Genomic DNA, 21,354 nt, shown 5'->3' with positions numbered 1-21,354 from the left:
TATACAAAATACAACGTCCCGCATGTCAGACGAAGTGGAGTACTAGTCCACAAAAAGCGAATGCTTAACCTAGCCTCTGGCACAGCTATCTCATAAAATAGCCACCTATTAAACCGTACAACCAGTTTACGTCACGCTTCGACCATTTTCGACGTTCTTTCTGTGCGGAACTGCTCATTCACACTTGTGACGTAACACAGAAGAACGCCACGCTATGTGCGCACGCGGCACACACACGAATAGGAACGGTAATTTATATCCAAATAGAAGTTCGACTGATTTGTTTCTAAAAAGCTAAAGAGTATTGCATTAAAATAATTTTTTTTCTGTACATTTTGTTGCAAAACAATTAATTGCCTCGATTTTAAATCGTTAACCGAGGACGTAACCTGCGACCAGTTTCAGTACAACAAACTGAAAAATGACTGTGGTATAAGGGTTTAAAAATAGTAATACATTCGAATGTGTACTATTTTTATCACAAAAGATGAATCATTATGCTACGAAGCGGCTTTTTGCACAACATTTTTTACTTGTTCAGTTGGTAACCTAACATATTATTAATAAAAATAGGTTATCTTGTTTAAATAAAACTTCAAAAAGAAGAACGTCTGCATGAACTATGTTAACATTAACAAGTCAATAAATGGTTTTTAATAGTTTCACGTTAACATGCGAAACTGTGAGCAATTTACTTTGTTACCAATTTTGTTCATTTATTTTGTTTTTAAAAAGTGCTTTGTTTGCCTAGCAAGTTAAGTTTTAGAGTGTAGATCTCTAGCGCAATCGTGTTGTCGGTTCTGAAACTAGAAAAGAAGGCTGAGCCAAACTACATACCTGTTTATTGAAGAAGTGATCTAGTCACCTAAGTGATGTTAGTGTTTTAGGTACAAAAAACAGCACTACGATATTACTAAAAAACTGTATTCGTTTTAAATTTAATGATTAATACGCTCTCTGTACTTTTAACTTTTAATAATCGATTTGGTTCCAAGAGACTTTTAGTTGGTATACCATTCTACTATTGTTATTAGATTTACTTGTTATAAAAGTCTTGTTAAAAATATTAATTCACTTTCTGAACGTTTTTTATATCCATCTCTACAGAATGATTTTCTTGGCAATTTAAAATAGAGTCTTTAATGTTTCGAATAGAGAATAATGGATAACTGTGTTCTTTCTAAATCAACGTAAAATTCAGGGCCGTTATGCCGTGACATCGACAAATATTTGATTACGCCTTTACATTCCTGAAGCGATTACTCAATGTTGAATAAAGGAAACCGACACTACACAAATCTACCCTTGCATCGGTTTATATGCCGATATTTATATAAAAATTAAGTAAATGAAAAATTTAACAGTATTGCGACATTTACTGTTATCTTTTTTAACCAAAAATATAAAAAAGTTAAACAAGGAATTAATGTGTGCTTAAAAGAATGTTTTTTTTATTAGTAAAAATTTCATTAATGCAATTATTAAGTACCTAACCTTAATGCATATACACATAGGTTAATTTTTATAAACGTATTTTTTGATATGCAATTATTCATTAATGTTTACAAAATGCTATTTTATTTTTCCGGACATGTTAATGTTTCTGTTTACCACAAAAAGACTAGCTATGGTATAGCTTACTGCCTGCTTTAACAAATTAAATGTAAAGTCATAAATATAGCCTGTAGTGGTAAGCTATTTTTATATAACTTTGTTAACATTAAAGTAAGTGCAAGTAGAAGGGCAAACACTAAAGGATAGGTTTTTTGTTTGAGAGCGGTTGGTTACAATATTAGTTTATCTTTTATGTAACTTTGTTTGTGGAAAAAATTAAAATAAATTGCATTGGAGTTAAAAATAGTAACCTAACCTAAACTTTAGGTTTATTACCGGGTTTTAAGTAATATTGATTTAAATTAAAATATTTAAATTTTTTTTATATATAGCAAAATGCTGCAATGCAAGGAAAATAGATAAACGAAAGGCAATTTTAAAGAAATTGAGGCATGCAAAACTCTACTTTCAGTAAAGTAAATTTACTGGAAGTAGATAATAATATCAGCAATGAGAATTCTTTAAATCATCTAAAGAGACAATCTGCTGAAAAAATAGCTGTAATATGCATTGCAGTCGGCGTGTTTCTTATTTGCTTTATTTTATATCATTTTTGTGGTAAGAATTGCTGCTACTTGCCAATGAAACAAAACCAATTCAGAAGGGCATGCACGAATAGATTAACTACACTAGATCAAATGCCAGAGGTAGGTTTAGGAAATGTTAATATTTGTAAACTAGGTGATTATATACGACAACAATAAATCTTAAAAAATCTGGTTAACTATATTTACGTAATGAAATTTTTTTTATTAGAAAACTTTGTTTTTATTAGATTTATTTTTATTTGTTTTTATTAGAAAACAATAACGACGTTGCTGTATCTACTCTCTCAGATTTACCTCCTAGCTATGAACAATTATTACCCGGTAAATAAGATTAATTTTTGTTTAATTAGTTTGCAACTGTACACTAAATATTTAATAAATAATTAATAATAAATATAATTTACACCTTCTATTTATACCATTAAAACTATTATATAATGGCATTAAAAAGAGTTTTTATTGTTTGCAGGTGAACTAATTTTAGTGAACCATCCTTTTATGGAAATAAAAATCGACAAAATTACTTAAAATATCAAAAATAAAAAAAAAAACTAATACAAGATATAACAAACAAATATTTATTATATAAAAAGCATAGAATTGTTTATATCTATATATACTCTGAATACATTACAACGTTTGTAATGACCAATACTATTTCTGTAGTTTTGCTTTATCTGTCATCATTCGTTAAACAAAATTAAACTTATTTTGATCTGTCAAAATTTATTTTGTCAATGTGGATTTTAATTTTTTTCTTTGTTTAAAATTAAAATTATATTTTAAATTAAAAATTGTGTTACATTTTTAATGTGTTAAATCATTATATACAAGTTAACACAACTTTACAAGTTTAGTTTTATTTGTGAATAAAATATTTAAATGAAAAATAATTTCTTTACGCAGGGGAAACTCTGAACTTGTTTTAATAATATTTTAAATTTGGAAATGCGGTTACCGGTTTGCCGGCCTGCCTCTTTGTACTCATTTAAAATTTATACAGTCTAACACAGTGAATTAAAATGAACAGTATAGCGTTTTAACGTGCATGTTTAAGGTATATTAATATGCAGTAGATCGAATAACGTCATAAAAATAAATGACATTAAAATATATAAATAAGTATCATTAGTATCAAGGTGGACAAGCAGACAAGTTGTCAGATTGTCTAATTGTCAGAAAGATGTCTGAACTTCTAAAAGAATGAAATTAAAATATATTTCACCTACTTGGTCTGTCTGACTTGCAAAACAATATTACTAGCTATGTCGATCTGTCAGTGTTCAGTTGTCAGTGTTTGTCATTCATTTGTGAGATTGTCAAACTGTCAGAATGTATAAAAAGATTGTCAGACTGTGCGGTAAGATGTTGTTTTAATTAATTTGTTAAATTGTTAATTTTACTGTTAAGTATGTAAGTGTAAAGGTAATGTATATAGATGTACCAAAAAAATTAAATTATTAATTATTAAAATTTAAAGGTGGCAAGTCAGGTTAATCAACCAATAACAGAAAATATGATATTTAAGTAATATATTAAAATGTATTATTGTTAGAATATTTCCTATTTTTTGGTGAAAACATTTTTCCTTAATAGTTTGTAATTTTTTGTCTTTTTGTTCTTAACCAAGTTTAAAATTAAAATATTTTTATTTTTTTTAAACTAGATATTTAAGTGTAACAGTGTTTCTTTTTTTATTTAACAACTTTTTAAATATTTTTGATTTAAAAGGTTTATAGAAAAACATTTTTAATTTTAAGTTTAAGTGTTTAGTAAAAGTTGTATCTTATGTAAGTTTGACAAAAAATAATAAAAGTACTATATCTTTAATTTAATAAAACTCCTTTTTAAATTTAATTAAGGTTTTTGATAACAAATAAATAATTGAAATGCAATTTTAGAAAACCATTGTTAAATTTTAAAGGTCAGTACAATAAATATTGACTTTAATTAATGACCTACCTTCTTTAAATATTGTAGGCAACGTTTTTGTTTGCACTAAACTAATCTGACGTTACATTTACGCCATGCATTTACGGCCAAGTTTCATTGCGTATTTTCTATTTTTAAGTTGTTGGTGACGTTATATTAATCTCTAAGTAATAAATAGCCTTTAGCCACACCACACGATTAACTACATACGCATTGCGTTTTTTTTTATATATAGAAGTTCGTCAGTCATGTGGCGTCGTAATATATAAATTTTGACTAGTGTATGATTTAATTTTGGCAGTGGACAAAAGTTGTTGTCTACTTTGCATTGTTTATCACAGAGTTAACTTCACGATTCTCCCGTTGCTCGATTATTCAATCAAAGCGGTGTACACGGAAATTTTGCAACGTAACTTACCTACGTTAACTGCGTTTTTTTATTAATAATAATATGAAAAAACCAAAATGGTAATTTTTGTGCAATTGATCAGTATTCTGTCAAAATTAATCGAAGTCGCGATTTCGAAGCCGCGTTTTAAGGCATAGTACAACAACCTGCTTCATGCTCGAGCGAGCGCATGCCCACTCTATTTATACCGCGTGCCCGTCATATACCAAGCCATAAAAGTCGACGTGACGAAAAAGGCGAATAAAAATACCGCGATTTTTCCGTAACGCAGCCTGTCGGATTACAAACTCTATATAAATGCCGAGCATTTTCCGATTGTGGCGTGCACTGCCTCTGTAATCATCTCGGTGCCAGTTGCATAATTATACCGTACCATGTGTGCTTCTTTTATCGCTCCAAGCTATAAAATTGGGATTATAAAGTTGGAAGACATTTTTTGTTGTTGTTTAACGTTGCAAAAGGTTTTATATTGCCGAAACTGTAAACTCTAATATTTTTCTTTGTTAATTTATGTTTTGGTTTCAACGTAAGGCTTTGTCGTATTTTTATATAAGTATTTGTGTTCGTGTTAATTAACGATGTGGTGTTTTTTCTGTTAGTCCTTCCTCAAAATTTGACATGAAAAAAAAAACTATTACGTAATTGCTTGAAATGACGTGACTTATTTAGTGTGGCTGGTAGAAAATGAGTACACTGCACGCTGTGTTAAGTTCCTATTAGACCTTAACCTTTTGTCGATGATTAAAAGGAAAGGCAGTTAGTTAAGCAAGTTTATATAAAATCTAAAACTTATTTTTTAAATTTCAAAGGTCGAGTGCTAAATATTTTTAAAACAAAGAAAAAAAATCTTCTAGAAGCCAAGTTTATATTTACTTATGGTGTATACTATAATCTATAACAAAATGTTTATAAGATTTTATGATATTGTATATAGAGCGATGGTAATGTAGTTTATATTTTATGTGTTTATAGCTAGGCCAACTGCATTCTGTTGGTTTTTGCACCTGTTTTATTTAAATTGAGTGCACGCTTATTTAAACGTCTGTATAATTTTATCAGCTGCTGCCGAAATATAATTTGTTAACGTTTAACATACTTTATTACTCAGTTATAGCACTGTAAGGCTGTAACGATCGTTTGGAGTAAATTTTTGAAGCCTAGTAATATTATACAACGGCGAGGTAGTATAATTTCCTGTTTTTTAGATTTTGTGGCTTCGTAAAAGTACTGTATATAAGATATTATAGAGTTGGGGCAAATATATGTAATATTTATTGTTTTGGGTATTTATATACAGTTTAGTAAGATCAACAATTGTATATAACTGCTTTTATTTGGTCTTGCAGGACGCCGTGTGCTTCATGTTATGTCCTTTGTGTAAGTTAAAATGTCAGGAATTTTGATTGTAAATATTGAGGAACTTATCGCTCCGTGATACTTAAAATATGCCAACAAACAACTCAAACTTTGAGCAAAAAACAAATCGGTGGCTAATATAACCCCTAATTTGTGCATTTTATTATTATTTTGGCTATTTACACCAAATTTTTGTATTTTAAATTTAGAGCCTAGTTTTTATATTTAGTAATAAATATTATCGTGTATTGAAGTTTAAGTTTTTGCTTTTTGTACTAACCAGGGTACGAATTAACAGTTAAAAAACGATTCGCTAAAAATGAGGTCGCATTTTTAGAGCAATTATTAGGTTCAAGTCATAATCTTCGTTTTTTTGTAACACTTGACGCGTTGCGTGGCATTTTTAAAATGTAACGTTTTGTTAAACAATCGTTAAGAATATTTCGCATGAAAAACGAGACATTTTTGATTACTTTAAAGCTGTGGTATGTATTTAAAAAATTGCGCAACAACTAAACGAACTCGGGAGCGAAATTTACGCATTGCAAAACATGGAAAGTTATTGTTATTAAATGCCCTATAGTAACCTACATTTACGCAGGATTATGTTGATGTAATTAAATTAGTGTGAAACCGGTTTAAAATAGATTGTAACAATACACAAATATACACGAAAGTTTTATTATCGCCTGAACCTTTTTTGGTTGATTCGCTATTTCTAATATACTTGTAAAAAACGATTCGCTGATTTTAATAAACGATTCGCTTTTAGCGAATAGCGACCCGTTATTTCGTTCCCTGCTAACCATACTAACGTACATCTTTACGCGTTTGTTTTGAGCATTCAATTCTCGATTTGTAGTGTTGATAAGTTTAACGTTATACACGTCTTGCAAGTTTTAAAAACTCACGAGATGTTATTATCGGTTTCGATTTTCTCCCTAACGTTTAACCCGACAGTGCGTAGTATGTAACCACAACCTTTCACGTGTTAGGTCAAAAAAGACGTTGTACAATTTATATAGAAGCATGGAAGTAGCTAGAAAGTTTCAGTACCGAATAAGTATAGTAAGTGTAAGATCGTGCTTATTTTTTATTTTATTTATTAGTTAGTTCAAGATTTATTTTTTTTAAAGTAAAGCCGTGTATTTGTGGTACTTGGTAAGAGAGTATTTTTATATGAATATTACCAATTTTAAAAAAGTTTTTATATGACCATATTAGTCATCAATTTTTTTACTAAAACGGCGACAGAAACTAATTTATTAGTGACAAATATTCGTGCTTTACAGAGTTAACATAATTTTATTTTATTTTTAAACTTAAAACGAAAATGATTTTACTTAACGAGTCGTAAAAACTAGACAGGGTATATCAGTTGGCATATTTGTATTTTGTTAAGATCAAACAGCAAAGATGAGAATTTCATTGACTTTTATTAAAAAAGAAATCTAAAAAGATGTTTAACGAAAGTATGAATCACGGCCATATTCTCTCCGTTTACTATAAAGCGTTTTATTTCTCCTTAAATTTGGACAAAAATTACCATGAAAATATTACTCATTTTTACTTGGCGCACGCTATTCGCGTCATGCATCTTATTGATACGCGTGTATACTTTGTGAGCCAGTGGAGCAAAAATCCCCTTACATTGACCGATTCCGAATTAGAACAACGCCTCTGTAAGCCTGAAAAATTAATTACCGTACACGATGTAAACAAATTTTAAATTTGAGTTTGAATGATCGAAAATTAAGCCGTACTTTGACAAGATGGTGAAACAGATTCGCTGCTGGAATTTATCGTAAAAACGGCGTAAAAATTCGTCGGTCTTTTCGTTTCATCATCGCAGATGTGTGTGTTTTGTAATGGTGACGTCACCGCCAAGATGGAAGTGATATACTAAAGTTGTGAATCATCGCCAGTTTTGGCCGGGTAGATACATGCTCGCTTACCCGACGCAGCACACGTGCTGTGCGGTTTTGGGTTAATGCATTGGCGTCTTAACTTCGAACAAGATAGATCGACGGATTATTACGCTTGTCGTCGCTAAATTTTATGCATGCTTTTTTAACGAGTTCTGATTTCTAGGGAAATTGAGTAGCTAATTTTGTGGGCATTTTGGGTTGTTAAATTGACCATGTATATGTTAACTGCGCGATAAAATAGTTTGGCTAGGATGGCTGGTATCGTTTTTAAATTTTTGAATAGATTTCGTTAAAGCCCTAAAGTCAATTTTTTAACATAAATATTTGAACTTATATTCAGATTTTTATAAATTAGATAATATTTGTATACCTAGTAAAAAACTAAAAAAATATTTAACAGTGGTTTGAAGGTGCAACTTACTTTTAAAAAAAGTCTGCAAATAAATAATCTTTTGCCCTGGGAGAAATAGGTTTTGATTTTATTTTTAATGTAGTTACCAGCTACAGAATATTGACCTGAATTAGTTATCGATTATAAATTCTCAATAGATTTTGTTATTTCCAAACACAGCTCGTCAAATATTCAGCTGTGTTAATTTAGATGAACTTTGTTTAACAATATACAGCATAAAGTTTAAGCATGTCAAAACGTAATACTATTTATTATGGTGATTAAAAAGTTTTGTCGTTAAAATTGACACGGTTGTTCTTGTAAATTTTTCGCGGGAATTTTTGTGTCAAATTCCCGCAGAATTGGTTTTATTTTTTCCTTTGTTTACTTTGCACCTAATTTACCTATTGCCCGGAAACCATACGCGAGCAAGTTGATTTAATATGTTTTTTTTCGCCTTTATTTAGCTATTAATTTTCAAGTACCATTGGCGAATTCGCCCGCGAATAATAAAAGTTATTGCAGTTGGTAATGTTACATAATTGAACAGCCAGTCATTGTTGAAGTATTCGAGTAAATCACTGTATATAAAATGGCGGTCAGATTTTTTTTATTTATATGAACATTTTTTTTGTTAAATTAAAATTAAGTCAATTTTTTTAGAAATGCGGATATTTTTTTGTGTAAATCATTTTCAATGGGTTGTGTGTATTTTATTTTGTGAGCTTTGCAAATTTGCCTCTGTTATCACAACTTTTAAAGGTTATAAAAATGTTAAAACTTGTTCGTAAACTTTAGGTAAACTATTTTGTATCTGAAACATCACTGTAGTCAAGTATTATGTAACATAATTTGACGAATTATTAGCTCTTTCCGCTGCTTTGTTTTTCGTGGTGTTTTGTGCCTGCGGTTATGTTTTCGAATCCATTACGTTACGTTTTAATAATTCTCTAAAATTAAAACAATATGGAACGGATTGGCTTCGCCTGTTTAATTTATAAATTTAGTCTTTGAGATTGCGTGTGTTTATTTTTGAGTTAAAATTTAGATTTAAATTTCCAATTTTCGCCTTGATGTTTTAATTTAAATTGAAATATATTTGTCAAGTGGGGTTAGTCTATATCTCGTGTATTGACATATGTCATTGAAATCTCGTATTTGTTTAGATACCGGTGTGATGTGCGTGTGAGCAATAAAAAAATAGGTGAAACCAATTTTACCCTTGATTTGTGCTAACACTTTAGGCTTGTATGTATAGCTAATAAAAGGTATTTATATGCCACTATTTTCCTATAGACTTTTAAATAGAAATCATGTACAGTCAATATAGTGTGGAGTATATTTAATATTGTATCGTTTTCTGGTATATTTAAATACTTGCATAACCCGTATTGTATTACCGCTTAATCTTTATGCTTAAGTTCGTTACCGCGAATTTTGCCTTACCGTTTACTATACGAAGTTCGTTAAGCGTAATACGACGACTCTATTGTGTTTAGCCTGGCGTCGCGTAAAGTGGTAACACAATCGTGCAACTTTGCCTAAATAAATACTTGTCGTTACTTACTTATTGCTGAAGCCTATGAATAAATTGTTCGCCCGTAATTTTTGTGAGGTATTTAGAAGCTTTAATATTTTTAATTTAAGGTTTAACTTTGATTTTAGGGTTGTAATGTTGTTTTTTTATTAAAATAAGTAAATTAACTTGACTTTTAAACCTTGCTTTTGAATTTTACCATTTATGTATATATTAATTTCTCTAGTTTAATGCTATGGTGCATGAAATTGTAATATATAAGCGTAAGGTATTTTTTATCAAATAATTTACTTATTTTTTTTTTGTAAAATATTTTTTTCCGGGAACCACAGCGGTAATGTTAAATTTGGCCAAGTCTTATGTTCACATTTTTTCATTTGATTTAATGTTTTATTTTTATCGTGGACAAGCAATGTCTGTGCTTTATCAATTATTAACCACTCGTTTTATCATGCAAAATATTGGGCAATATTTTGAGAAAAAAAATTTGCCCGTAACTAATCAGCGGATATTTTCGTGACATTTGTGGGAAGAAAGTGACAATACTAAAAAAATGTCGATTGTTAATTTTTTGTCTTTTTCAAATGCAAGCTACGGTATTCTTTACTTTTATTTTTTTGGTAAATTTTTTTTAAGGTTCCTTTTGATATGATTTTCCAAGGGAATTCGTTGTGTGGGTATCTTTGGTTTTTTATATGTTTGATTTTATAAAATTTAATAAAATTGTGGTCATAAACTTATATATTTATCTAAAAAAAAACTTTTTCTATTTATCTAAAAAAAAACTTTTTCCCCACATATTAAATGGGAGGGGCAGAAAATCTGACGTAACGCGCATTCGCCGTTCGCACATACCCTTACACCGGCGTTTTTCTCTTCTCTCCTATTTTCTCTTTTTCTTTCTCTTTTCCGGCATTTAACTCTCCTGGATAGCTCTTTTATGAGAACGCAACGACGCTTTGTCTTCGGCGAAAACTATTAGCTTATATCCAGGGCAGACTAAACTCTAAAATACGAGCCTTTAAACGACAGACGGCACTACTAATTTGTGTAGAAGTGGCGTTTAAAGTAAAAAGGTTTGCTATTTTTATTTATTCTAAGTTTTATTAACCAAAGTTATGTTTTACAATAGGAATTTAAAGTTTGTGTAATTCGAAACGATATATATAGCAAAGGTTAGAAATAGCACAATAACCTTTTGTAGCAATGGGTAAGGAGATGTTCTTGTTCAACTACGAGATATGGCATTTTAAATAAGTTAACAACTTTTACAAAGTTTAGTTCTCGAATTTCGCGTGTTAATTTGTAAAAACAAACCAATTCTTAAAGAATTTCCAATCAAGAAAACAAGTAGTATATGCAAACTATGGTTTAACTAAACTGGCGTTAATAAATGCGATAAAATATGTCTGCTTTTACGCTTAGTAGTTTGTGTTTTGCCTGTTTTGTAAGCTTCTGTTTCGTTAAACGAAATATTGGTCAAATTGCAAAAATTGCGTCAAATATTGTATGAATTTTAATCTTGCTACTTTATACCACTTTCAATTCGTACGATTTTAGTGCCACTCCGTACCAGGTAGCCGATAATTGATAATTGTATATATACCACATAAGTAAGGTTAGTAAAGGTTAACTTTCATCGCTGAAATAGCGAAAATCGAACTTGACAAACGTATCAGATAATTATAACCAAAAAAATTCTGTTTATGTGTTCACTGTTGAAATTTGACATATGGGTATTAGGTTTATCTGCATTATATCTGTGTATAATAAATCAGCCATTGCCGTTCCTAGTCGACTTAACTGTAAACATTACGGATTAGATCGTGTTTAAATAGATGGCCTAATTCAGCAACTGTGCCTCATGTTTAATTTTATAATAACTAGCATCGAATATTTATTCATGTTATATATCTTACTTGGTGCGAATTTATTTTAATGCATTTTGCTAAGTCGTAAAAGCCGTTTTTTGGTGGAACGAAAAAAAATGGTTGAACCGTTTTTTTCCTGGTATTGGATTGGTTAAAGGCGTTTCTCAGTTAAGTATTAAACCAAAGCAGCGCCAAGTAAAATAAACAGGCTCGGGTTATCGTTTATTTGGTAACTTTTAACTTCGCAAAGTTAAAGCAGTTGAAGAAATGAACTAATGTGGTTTGAAAAAATCGATAACTTAATAGAATGCAAATCGAATTAACCATTATTTGTCTAATAATCGATTCAACTTGCAAACTGGCTGTACCTCGTGTATTTTGCAATAAAAGTGTCGTAATTTTAATTGTCGTTATTTATTTAAGCGAGCTGTGTGCAAAAATATATTCCAAAATTTGTTTTGTGTTTTGTGATATATAATAATTTTGCCCTTCTGAGTTCTAATAATTTAGTAACAGCTTTACTAGAAATATTACCTTGGTCGTAAAATAAAAAATTCCTGACAACTGAATTTGACGTGTCGCACGTGGATGTCGATTCAGTTCAACTTGTCTTTTGGTTTTCCTGTATTTGTTTGGGCTATAATATTGTGTCGCAAACTTTCTTTTGATCGTTAATCAAAGCTCGTGTGATTGATGGCTGTATTTGCCCTGTAGTGCGGTGTTAAATAGCCTGTAAAAACGCTTTGGCGCTTGTGTGCTATTTCAGATGATTTATTCTCTATATCTAATTTACAGAAATCAATTTATTTTAAAAAGCTTCACACGCCGTAAAAAATATTTCGTATTTTATTTTGTGGCTACAGTTACTTCTTTAACCTGCATATTTATTTCAGTCGTCGACCATTTTGAAATTTTGCCAACTTGGTCTCTAATTACCGGATCAAATTGTAACTCGTTAAAGCCACAGCACAAATAAACTAATTATATATTTCGCGAATCAGCACATGTGGCCCAGTTGCATCGAAAAGGTTTTTGTTGGGAATAAATCGCAAAAAAACGATGAAGTGCTTTCCTTTATGCGGCTACGTTGGCGATTAACGCCGTGGCGCCCCAGCGAATTCTATTGGCTGTTAGCGTTTCTTTGTCTGAAAATCACTCATGGGCGTTAAGACGCGGTGGGCAAAAAGTTGCACCTGGAAATTTTTAACATTTGGCATTTACGTTATCTAGCATAGTCTTATGTTTTAATAGGTTTTGTTAAGTTCACGGTTTATTTTTGATTTTAGTTATGCCGTTTTTATACATTTAATTATATATTTAATAATACAAAGAAACTGGTAAGCATTTTCTTTTAACAATACAAGAACTTTGCGCAAATATTTTAACGATTTTTTTTAGCTGTTTGTATACGCGGAATGTAGGAGCTTACATTCAAATATTATATGACTTGATAATAAAGTAATATAAAAAACCTACGTGCGGTCTAGGCTGTAGTTCCTTTTAATCTACAACACGCTATAGCCTTTGTTTATAGAAACGTGGTTTAAATTAAACAACGCCGAACCAGAAATGTTATGAAAATGACGTCAGTTTAAATTTTTCGCAGAAAGTTTTTCTTTTTTTTGTAGACATTTTTTCAAAGATAATTATGTAATGAGTTTAACAATGTGTAGTTGTTTCAAACTTTACTTTAACACAGATTAGGATGCAACCCACACTTTTTTGTTTTTATGTTTCTGATTTAAGATAACATTTTGGGCTCTAGTTCGCTGTTTAACATTGCGTTAAACCTAAAATAGCCTAAATATACTTAAATGTGTATTGACCGTAATTTAACACTTGTCGCTTATAATTACAGAACCAAAGTTAAGTTTTAGATATGTTATAGTAAACGATTGGCGTTTTGCAATATGGCACCGCTCTTTGTAATTTAGGACAATGTGTAATTTAAGACGTAAATTGCGGTAATTCTACATTCTGGCGACGCTACATCGTACAGGTCTAGGCCGGGAAGTAATTTTGTAAACGTCGGCTGTAATTTTAACACATAGGTGCATTAGTGGGTTTGTTATAAGTAAGTGTGTAATAGGCAAATGGCCCAATGTTGTTAGATTTTTATTTGGTTAATGCTCGTATAGGACCATTTGTTTAGTCCCATTAATAATTAATTTATACATGGACCTATGCTATGTACATGCAAATTTGTTGCCAATTGTTTATTTAGTTGTTGCCATAATATTGGCACATTCTTAGTAGCTCAGTGAGTTACTTTGTCTCATTTTTAACAACTAAAATCGTCTTTAGTGAAAATTTTCGCAAGCCGTCGGTTATGTTTCGACCTTAACTTTTGAAATCGCCCTTCTGACTCACAACTGTCAGTTTGGCAAAACTGTAATTTTCTTTATACCACCCATGGCGCCGTATAATGATAATGGGCCCACTAACGACACGCCGATTAATTTCTGTGCCCATTGCTTTAAACTTTTCTTTCGACTGGAAAAGCTTGCCTGAAAGGGTTTTTATTACCAATATTTTTGGCTTAAGTAATAAGTATTTTTGTGTAAGGGTATGACTGATACTGACAGGACAAACGCAATTTTAGTTTATTACTTTTTTGAAAGCAAAGAATGGCAAATATAGGTTTTACTGGGAATTACTATTTGGATTCTACTACTAGAAATTCAAGTTTGTGTTAATGTAGTACAGTATTTCTTAGACTACAGTGCTTGTAGATGTGACTTGATCAGTAGATTAAAACAAAGATTTGTTGTCTTAAAATTGTGTTGTAAGTACGTCATAAGTAACTGGTCAATTGGTAATTTCTCGCAGGCCCGGTATCTAACTTCGCTTTTACGACGCTAACTTCGAATGAAGAAACATTTATCGCCTTTTGACCTACTTTTTAAACTTTAGCAATGTAAGTTTTAAACCGATAGTTCTTGTTTTAAACTATTTAAATACGTACCTATAATATCTTGCTCGCAAATTAAGTGGTTAAGATGGTTTTAGGGGTAGAATTGTACGGTCGCCATTTTCTTTAGTTTTGGCAATATTTTACTCCAATTGCAGTTAAGTTCGGCTAGTAAATGTGCTTGGACAACCTACTAGTCAGAATTGTACGTTTGGCTCTAAAATATCTGATTTCAAAAGCGCAATTTGCCGTTAAGTATTAAACAAAACCATGTTATTGTTCTGCCAAACATTAGGTTAGTCTTGTTAGGCAAGAAAAAATCAACAACTGGTCGTTTAGACCGGAATTTAAAAACAGCGATGTATATTTATATCTTTTACGATAATACCCCTGATTTTCTAAGCCCCGCTGTGCAGATGTGATATTTATAAGTTTTTCCGTGAAAGTCAGACTGCAAAAAGCGGCAGACTGCTTTCATGTGTCGGTAAGTAAACAGGGCTAGTGGTAAGGTTACGTTTAGTCGCTGTTTAAGAATACATTTATCCGTTAGAAAGTATTACGTGGTCTGAATACGTTTAAAATTTAAAACTGGAAAATTTAATTCGGCCGAGATTCGATTGATTACTGTTCGTGCAGCAGAATGCGTGCAAGTGTGTGTGCGTGTTTGCGCGATGTATTCAAACTCACGCACAAAGAAGGCGGGTGTAGTCGTTTTCGGACATCCTGTCCTATGTAGTAACGTATGGCACGCCGCTAAAATTACTGTTTTATGACTGGTTTGGAAAATAGGTTAGATTTATTTTAATCCAATTTTACGTCTGACGTAGCTGGTAAAGTTTTGAAATTAGAAACGAAAACAGTTGCCGAAGTTTTAATATTTAGTTTTTTGCTGCGAGTTTAAGGACAGGCCTGCTAGTTTTGTTTTAAACGTCGACGAACCTCGCGTATGTTTACGCTAAACTATATTTAAATATCGAGAATTAATATTACGTGACTGCGTGGTTTGTAATACCAGTATTTCTTATAAGGTTAAGCTATATGGAGTTAACGAAGCAGCCAGTGTTTTTGTGAATTGTCGTTTTTGTCCTATTTTTTGTCAAAGGGATTTTGTCAACACATGTCTGCCAAATTCCGTGTTCAAATCGCACCAAATTAAGCTGCCTAGTAACTGGAACCAGCAATTACCACTTACATTTCATTAACACAATTCGGTTTTATTTTTGGTTAGCAGCCAGTCTCTGATTAAGTGCATGTAACATTTAAGTGTCTAGATTATATAACCAAAAAGTTAAGAACTATTTAAAAAACTTGATATAAAAATTTAAATTCAGCTCTATATAATAAAGCATTTCTTTTGTAGGTGGATTATGTAGGTTAATTGTTTAGTTGAATAGTAAAAAGCTGTACAAACATTAGTGAAATTTTTTTGAAGCAAAATAGTATTTATTGGCTGATGATGTAATCTTGGTTTTTGTCTCTATCACTTTTAGTTTTGGATTTTCTTTTTATTTATTTATCAACTTTATTTAAATTTTCTGTAAGTATTTTATTAACATATTCGGAATAGGCTAGTCACAAGCTTGTGGTAATATAATTATAAAAAAGCTAACTTAAAAAACTTTTAATATTTTAAACTTTTTGATATATATTTAGACTATTTTGGTTGTAAAGATAAAAATGGAGGAATTAAATCTCAGGAAAGCAAGACATCGAGACTTTTCTTGTAGAAAAAGGTACAACTTTCTTAAAATCCTTGCTTTTAAAAATAAACAATTTAAATGTGCATTGTAGTAATATATTTTAATAGGCGTTTGTTTTAAACAAAAGCATTTGATTTGTGGTTTTGGTCGAGTATTTTATGGTTAACTTAAATTTAGAATTTGTATGAAAATACACTTTTATAAATAGAAGATTATCAATTCTTTTAAATTTTTAATAGTATTGTGCTATTCTCTTCTTTGTTTTTGATAATTATTTGTTTTCAGCATGTTAGGCTTGATAAAACGATTGTTTGTTTAAATGATATTGATTTTTTTTTAGATTGCTACGCAAAGAAAAGAGTTTAGACTTTGTCACTTCTTCCAGGTAATTAATTTATAAAATTTAATTTAGAAAACACCCTAAATTTAACAGAACACCAAATATTAATAGTTAAAAATAATGCTGAATCTATTTTACCCAATTTTCGATAAAAGTCAAATAAACTGACTTTGTTCTATAAAAATTTATTTTTGTTTTAGTTGTCAAAACATCAGCGAATCAAGCTCGGATACCAGCCCCTCATCTACCTCACCTCTTATCCCCTGCTATGCCCCGTCAATTACCTCGATTTCTAAACATCCAGACACCTCAGCGGTCTCTGGGTCATGTTTGACCAGCCTAAGGTGCCTACAGCACTCTTCCTCACCAAGAAAAAACAATTCGCTATGCAACAAAACTGGAACGGAATGTGAAACTCCCCCAACTTCCCCTAGAGGGCGATTGACAAATATTTTAAGCGAGCAACCTCATTTGCAACTGGAGATGCGTGAATTTAAGCGGAAACGAATCCCAAGTGAGGATGATGATTTAAACGACATTGTGGACAGTCCCGACTCTGGTTTCGAGTCAGCTACCCCAAGTACAAGTAGTTTGGTCGCCGATTATTTTGACGAAAACTCTAAATCAGAAAGCTCTGTTTCGCTTAAAAGAACTCTTTCTCGTACTTCCTCGATGAGCTGTGATCCACTGGAAGATAACAGACTTTGTCTTCTTCCTCCACCTAAACCAGAACCACCTCCTGCCAAAAAAGGTTTTTAATTAATTTCTTTTTAAAAAAAAAAATTAAATGTTAACAAAACCTGATAAAAAGCAGCTAGGCATATAAAAATACTGAAACCCTACAGTTTAATTTGAAACTTGACATGTAAGAGTGACTACCAATTTTAATAAACCACTAACAATTGCATTAGTTTATTTATTGTAACTGTGCAGCTTTGCACAGTCAAGTGTTTTAAGTATGATTGATTGTCTACTAACTATCATTTAAAAGCTTATTCAATTCGGTTCATTTTAAAAGATTAACTAAGCAATTAAAACTGTGGATTTTGCTTCATGTTAGTACAATTAAAGTTTGTTTAAATTTTTGCTATAGCCTGCTTTGGTAATAGTAATGTTATATACCAAAGTGTATAACTTTTGATATTTTAATTTAGATCCAATTTTTGAATGTAAGTGGTTAAACTGTGATGTTATATTTAAAACAAAGGGGGAATTACACGACCATTTAAACTCTCATGTGGATTCAAACAAGAGGTTAGCAGAATTTTTTTGCAATTATTATTATTGTTTATAATCTATTGGTAAGCAATTTTATTAACACAAGATTCGTTTAGAATTTGTTGTTTGTGGTTGGGTTGTAAATGCAATGGAATTGTAGCAAAAAACTTGTCCTGGCTTCAGCAACATATACAAACTCATAGTGGTGATAAGCGGTTTAAAGTAAGTTTAAAAAATTAATGTTTGTATTTTTGTCTATATTATGTCTATATCAGAAAAATATATTTACTTTTTAAAAAGAGTTTAGTTTACCGATTAATATTTTGTATTCATTTTTTTTGATTTTTTGGCTAAAATTTTTTATTTTATTACTGATTTGTTATGCAGTGTATGGTGGGTGGATGTGATGCCAGCTATAATTCGAGGCCTGGTTTAAAACGTCATGTTGAATCCCACTTCAGTGACAATTTACCTAAAGCCAAAGTCTCGAACCACTCCGAAAGAAAATACCTTGTTAAAAGGAGGAAAATTAAAGATCAAAAAAAGCCGTTGGGTTAGAATTTATAATTTTTTCAGACGGTTTTTATTTTAAAAACCATTTAAACCCACCCCAACTATTTTTGTCTTAAATGTTATGTATATATAATTTAAAAACAAATTTTATGATTTTTTTTAATATAAATATTTTTTATTATTTGCAGCAAACACCCACGATTTTATTGATGAAAACACTGTGTACAGAATGGTTGGGGCATTGGTGAAACAACAGCAGTCCACAATTCATTCTCAAGATGTAAGTTTATTAATTCAAAAATTTAAATCTTTCCTTGAAATTTCTGTTATAACTGTAATACGCTTTTCTTACATAAGCAACATGTTAAACAGGTTCTAAAATCATTATGTAATGAACAAATTCTGTTTTGGTATAAATATTTAACATTTCAATATTTTTTGTATATACAATAACATGTAACAACTAAAATATGATATCAATGCACTCTAATATCAATGCATTTTTATTTTTTTTTAAATATTTCCATTGTTAGTTTAATATTTATTTATTTACCTTTTGTGTTCTCTATAGGTTGCCTGCACGAGAACATGCGGCAATGGTTTTACTTGGCACTTAAATACAGCCACTTCCAAGTAAGCTCACATTGCCTCCGGGTGTATTATACTCGTGCAAATATGTTAAAGATTTTAGTAAATAAACATGACATTTTTGTAGTTCTTCAAATTTTTTATAAGACCCGTTTTTTTTCTAGGTTTGTGATATAGTAAAAATAATATCTTATGTGTCCATTTATTAAGTGTTTTTGTTTTGTTTTAGTTGGGTTAAAACTAGTGAAGAAAAGCAAATGCAGAATCCCTTCTTTTTTAGAACAAAAAGAAAAGGACGGCGAAAATATAAGGTAGAACTGATTTTTTATAAAAAACATTTAAAACCGAATAAGTTTTTGTAATTTATTGTTACGGTTAATATTTTTATATGTAGAAACAATTTTTTTAAAAATGACATTAAAAAAAAAACAGTGAAGTCATCTAACCTTTTTATTTTCAGAATTTATTTTAACGAATGCAGAAGAGATGTAACATGATAGTGACAACATTTTATTTAAAAATATAAGGAAATATACAAACTGCTGTGCAAAAAAGCCTTCCTAAATGTATATCCAAATTTGTCCAACTTAGAATAATTTTAGGCTAAATTCCAATGTCTTGTGTTGTTTTTTATACTGAAAATAAATGTTTAGACTTATATATGTGTAGCAAATTGTTAAAAAAAATCTATGCATTACATAAATTTGTAAAAAAATTCAATGAAGCTAAAACCGTAACACTAAATTCAAGTTTTGAAAATTTTTAAAACTAAACTTGATCTGCTATAGAAATTTTAATAATATGTTTTCCAAACAACACAATTCATTTTTTTAACTTTTTTGTACAGATCTAGATTAAAAAAAATAAATTTTTTGAAGTTTTCTTTTTTCCTGATATATTTTGTTTGTCTTTTATTATTTAAGAATATTTCGTATTGCAACTGTTATTTTTTATACTTGTGATTTTTTTTTCAAGCTTTAAAAGTTTCAGACACCTTAAACTCAAAATATTTTCAAAACATTAATTTTTACTAAAAAAAATTATTTTCAAAAATATTTACAAATTATTTAAATCCATTTCAACTATGCGTGCGTTTAAATTTTGCATTTGATTTCTCGCTAGATGTCAGGTTTGAGGTATTTTTTATCTTAAGATCTGTGACTTTTGTTGAAATTTTTCTTGTTACATTAATTTGTTTGTTCGTTTTCTTTTTTTAAGTTTATTGTTACGTGTTTTTTTCTTTACATTTACTTTATTACTACTAGTACTTTTCTCTCTTTATAACTTTGTATCTAATAGTTGGTATTAGTTATACTCTCTAACAAAATAGATAAGCCTAAGTAATTACAAAGTTTGAACTGAAGTATTTATAAAATTTTAAACCTTAAAATGCCTGTTTGTTATAAAGCGTAAGCGTTGAAATTTTAACATTTTGAACTTTCTAATTTCACAGAGATTTTAAATTTAAAACAAGAAGCAGATGACACTACATTTTGTCCTTTCTTTACGTAGATGTTCAGCTTATTTACTGCTTGTATGTCGTTTGTTTTCTACGTCGTTGTTTTAATTAATAAAGCGTAGAAGAAATAAAATTAAAAAAATACATTTACCAGAATAAATTGGTATTTTTTATATTTTTAACTATTTAAAAGTTATGTTTTTTTGTAAAAACAAAACAACTTTGAAAGGGAAGACATAAATTTTGTTGCTAGTATTTAACTTATTTCGTTGTATAACAATAACCTAGTAAGTTAAACATATGGTGAACGGTTAATTCAACCGGACAACTCAACATGGGACAGTTTAACCCGTGAAAAACTTAACCCAATTGACGTTTTAACCAAGCACAAGCACCCTTAAGATTTTTTAATTGTTAATTTAGCACGAAAACATTGCATTTTATAAATATGATTTAACATTTATTGGTTAATATGACCAATGATGTATAAGAAAAATTAATAAGTATGTTAATTAATTAAATTGGTTTTAGACAAATAGAAACCTAAATAGCATTAAACGAATGTGTTTTTTTTTAATTATAAATCAGCATCCAACAACTTTCATTACGTTATTTCAGGTTTAGTTTGTAGGAAAATTTGCGTAAAACAAATTTACTGTAAACTATTGGCCGTTTGTTATTCTAGTTTGCTTACTGTAAGTAATTTATAAGCTGGTAAATATTTTTATTGTAAAAATTTTCTTTATTTACAAGTTTACGGATGAATGATTTTATTTTACACACTGCTATTGTGAGGAAAAGGATACGCATTTCCTTTTAAAAACGATAGCAAGAGGTTTGATTGTTAAGAAAAATACACAACATGAGTTGTAATTTTTGACATAGAGTAGCCCTGTCAAAGTGTTATAAACACAATGACATTGCAGGGTACTGCCTGTCAATTATGTTAATATAAGGAATTTTTAGCTGTTATACTTTTGGGTATTCTATATTGCGAAATAACTAAATGGTATTGAATATGAGCTGAGTGTTATAGTTT

The 21,354-nt window shown here is 30.1% G+C and overlaps 1 protein-coding gene across 1 annotated transcript; it reads left to right on the top strand.

The window, feature by feature from the left end:
* Positions 1 to 3,421: 3,421 nt before the first annotated feature.
* Positions 3,422 to 20,434, top strand: LOC145754150 (uncharacterized). The gene is made up of 11 exons (XM_082570559.1): positions 3,422 to 3,522; positions 16,151 to 16,230; positions 16,538 to 16,582; positions 16,738 to 17,288; positions 17,692 to 17,791; positions 17,872 to 17,977; positions 18,143 to 18,308; positions 18,457 to 18,548; positions 18,840 to 18,901; positions 19,086 to 19,167; positions 19,317 to 20,434. Exons 2-11 carry the CDS (start codon positions 16,175 to 16,177, stop codon positions 19,326 to 19,328), a joined length of 1,272 nt encoding a protein of 423 aa, XP_082426685.1. The 5' UTR covers positions 3,422 to 3,522; positions 16,151 to 16,174; the 3' UTR covers positions 19,329 to 20,434.
* The last annotated feature ends 920 nt before the right edge of the window (positions 20,435 to 21,354 follow it).

This window comes from Corella eumyota, chromosome 1 (assembly GCF_963082875.1).
Source record: "Corella eumyota chromosome 1, kaCorEumy4.1, whole genome shotgun sequence".
NCBI lineage: Eukaryota > Metazoa > Chordata > Ascidiacea > Phlebobranchia > Corellidae > Corella > Corella eumyota.
The sequence above is the reverse complement of the archived record's forward strand: the minus strand, read 5'-3'. Positions and strand labels throughout refer to the sequence as shown.